This window comes from Musca vetustissima, unplaced genomic scaffold (genome assembly GCF_032173495.1).
Source record: "Musca vetustissima isolate MV318-11 ecotype Yass unplaced genomic scaffold, APGP_CSIRO_Mvet_v1 utg1089363, whole genome shotgun sequence".
NCBI classification, from domain to species: domain Eukaryota; kingdom Metazoa; phylum Arthropoda; class Insecta; order Diptera; family Muscidae; genus Musca; species Musca vetustissima.
This window is the reverse complement of record NW_026889451.1, coordinates 8,263-10,325: the sequence shown is the minus strand read 5'-3', so window position 1 is coordinate 10,325 and position 2,063 is coordinate 8,263. Positions and strand designations below refer to the sequence as shown.

General features: G+C 42.7%; 1 protein-coding gene across 1 annotated transcript; it reads right to left on the bottom strand.

Moving 5' to 3' along the window:
* Positions 1 to 1,025: 1,025 nt before the first annotated feature.
* On the bottom strand, positions 1,026 to 1,827 carry LOC133337164 (protein lozenge-like; the record flags this gene model as incomplete). The annotated part of the gene is made up of 2 exons (XM_061545419.1): positions 1,574 to 1,827; positions 1,026 to 1,477 (listed from the first exon to the last, which is right to left on the bottom strand). Coding segments are annotated over exons 1-2 (706 nt in total), but the record flags the coding sequence as incomplete, so codon positions are not given.
* Between the last annotated feature and the right edge of the window lie 236 nt (positions 1,828 to 2,063).

The window sequence follows — 2,063 nt, the reverse complement described above, 5'->3', positions numbered from 1 at the left end:
GAACAACCCTCCAGCCAAGTTTGAGAGAGAGTTCCACGCCTATCGGATACCATAAAGATCGTAACGTAGGCGGATAATTGATAACATTTGCAAGAGGCTGGACCACTATTTCGTGGATATAGCGGACTTTTCCCGGGCGATATGGAAATATCCGCCACTAAATCAACGGCCACACTGTTTACCACATGGACACCGGAGATTCGGCTACCTTTGAATCTGCCGGTCGATGGGTCCACAATTCCGACCACAAATTACCCCAAGTTCTAGGGGTCACATTCGATAGCCTTTGTAAGTCGTCCGCGCGTACCACTGCTATTTGCGATAAAATCCGGAGCAGGAACAGGGTTATCAAGTGGCTAGCCGGTATGTGGTGAACTATGCGGCGCCAATGTGGTCCGGCAACGTTTGTGCAACGCAATGGAAAAGTCTTAAATCCTGTCAGAATACCGTCCTGAGGACTGCAACAGGGTTTCTTTTCATAACTCCTATAGACCACTTACATGAGCACACGAAGATCATTCCTGTACACCAGCACAACCAGGTGTTGTCGATGCAATACCAGATTGGGTGTTGTAGAAGTAGCCATCCAAATCATCACCTTATGGATAGGCACCCACCACCTGGACATGTCAGTAAAGATCTTCATGATCTGGACAGAAAGGTCCAAATGTACAAAATATCTAGATCAACAGGCATATCAAGGAGGATTGAATCGTATTCACTCGGATACAGTTGATAATTTTAGAAATTTTTCTAGAAAACCAAGATTTGTATCAGAGCCTAAAGTGGACCTAAACCACTTTCAAAATTAACGACTCATTTAATGTAAAATCCGACGAATATTTTAAGGTGTTGCCAAGGGAATTATTATATTTATATATCAGTTTAAACTATCCCTATGCCCCACCATCAAAACCTAATTCTGCCTAGGTGTTGTTAACATATTGATTCAAAAATTTTTTGAAGGCTTAGGAGGGGATCGTATTCCTTACTATCGAAAAAATAAGAAATAAAATGATACTTACCTAACTCATTTGGAAACTGTTGATGGGCCTGCAGAATTGATCGCTCCAACCAGGCCAAATCTTGATGTAAAACATTGTTATTATTGTTGTTGTTACCGCTGCTACTTCCCGAATTATTGTTGCCATTACTATTCGCATTGTTGTTGCCATTTGTTGTCGCTGCTGCTGATGTTGTTGTATTTGCCGCCGTACTATTGCTGGTATTACTATTCGCCGTACCATTACTGGCCGCACCATTTGGCGAATTACTGCCCACACTGGCTGAACTACTGGCCACTATGGTGTCCGATGCCATTGATGCTGGACCTTCGGAATTCCAAAGTGTGTGCGTTGCTGCAGAATGACCCAAAGATGTGTGACCACTATGGCTATGAGGCGGCGGGTGTTGGTGGGTGGTATGGTGGCTATGATGATGATTGTTATTATTGTTGTGCTGCGTATGTCCTTGAACACTGTGCGAATGCGAGTGATGATGATGCGAATGGTGCAGATGATTGTGATGATGATGGTGGTGGTGGTGTGGATGTTGTAGTTGTTGTTGCTGGAGCAATGTTGTTGTCGCCGTGCCAGGAGATACTGAAGAAATCACCATGTTGCCAGTGATATTATCCAAGGGTGAAATATTGGTGGTAGCACCGGCAGCTGATTCAATGATGCTACCACCACCACTGCCGCCTAACAAAAGTGGTGCTGTGGCAACAGCCGCCGCTATGGACGACGATGATGAGGATAAACTGGATGCTGTGTAAGCTGTTGCAGCGACCTGTTGACTACCACCGGCCGCCAATGATGTCAAATGCATTCGCAAGGGGTATACTGAATTTCGGGGAGCTATTTTGGCGGTTTAGCTGTTCTTTTTCGATACACAATATTTTTTTTAATCTTATGAATTGTTGTTGTATTCCGGGGTTTTTGGTTCTTTTTTAATTTTGTTTCTGGGAATTTTTGTATTTTATTTTAATTTATTTTTGTAGTTTATTTAATTGTTGCTATTTTAAAAGAATTTTTGTTTGTTTATTGTTGTTGTATTCCTTTTTG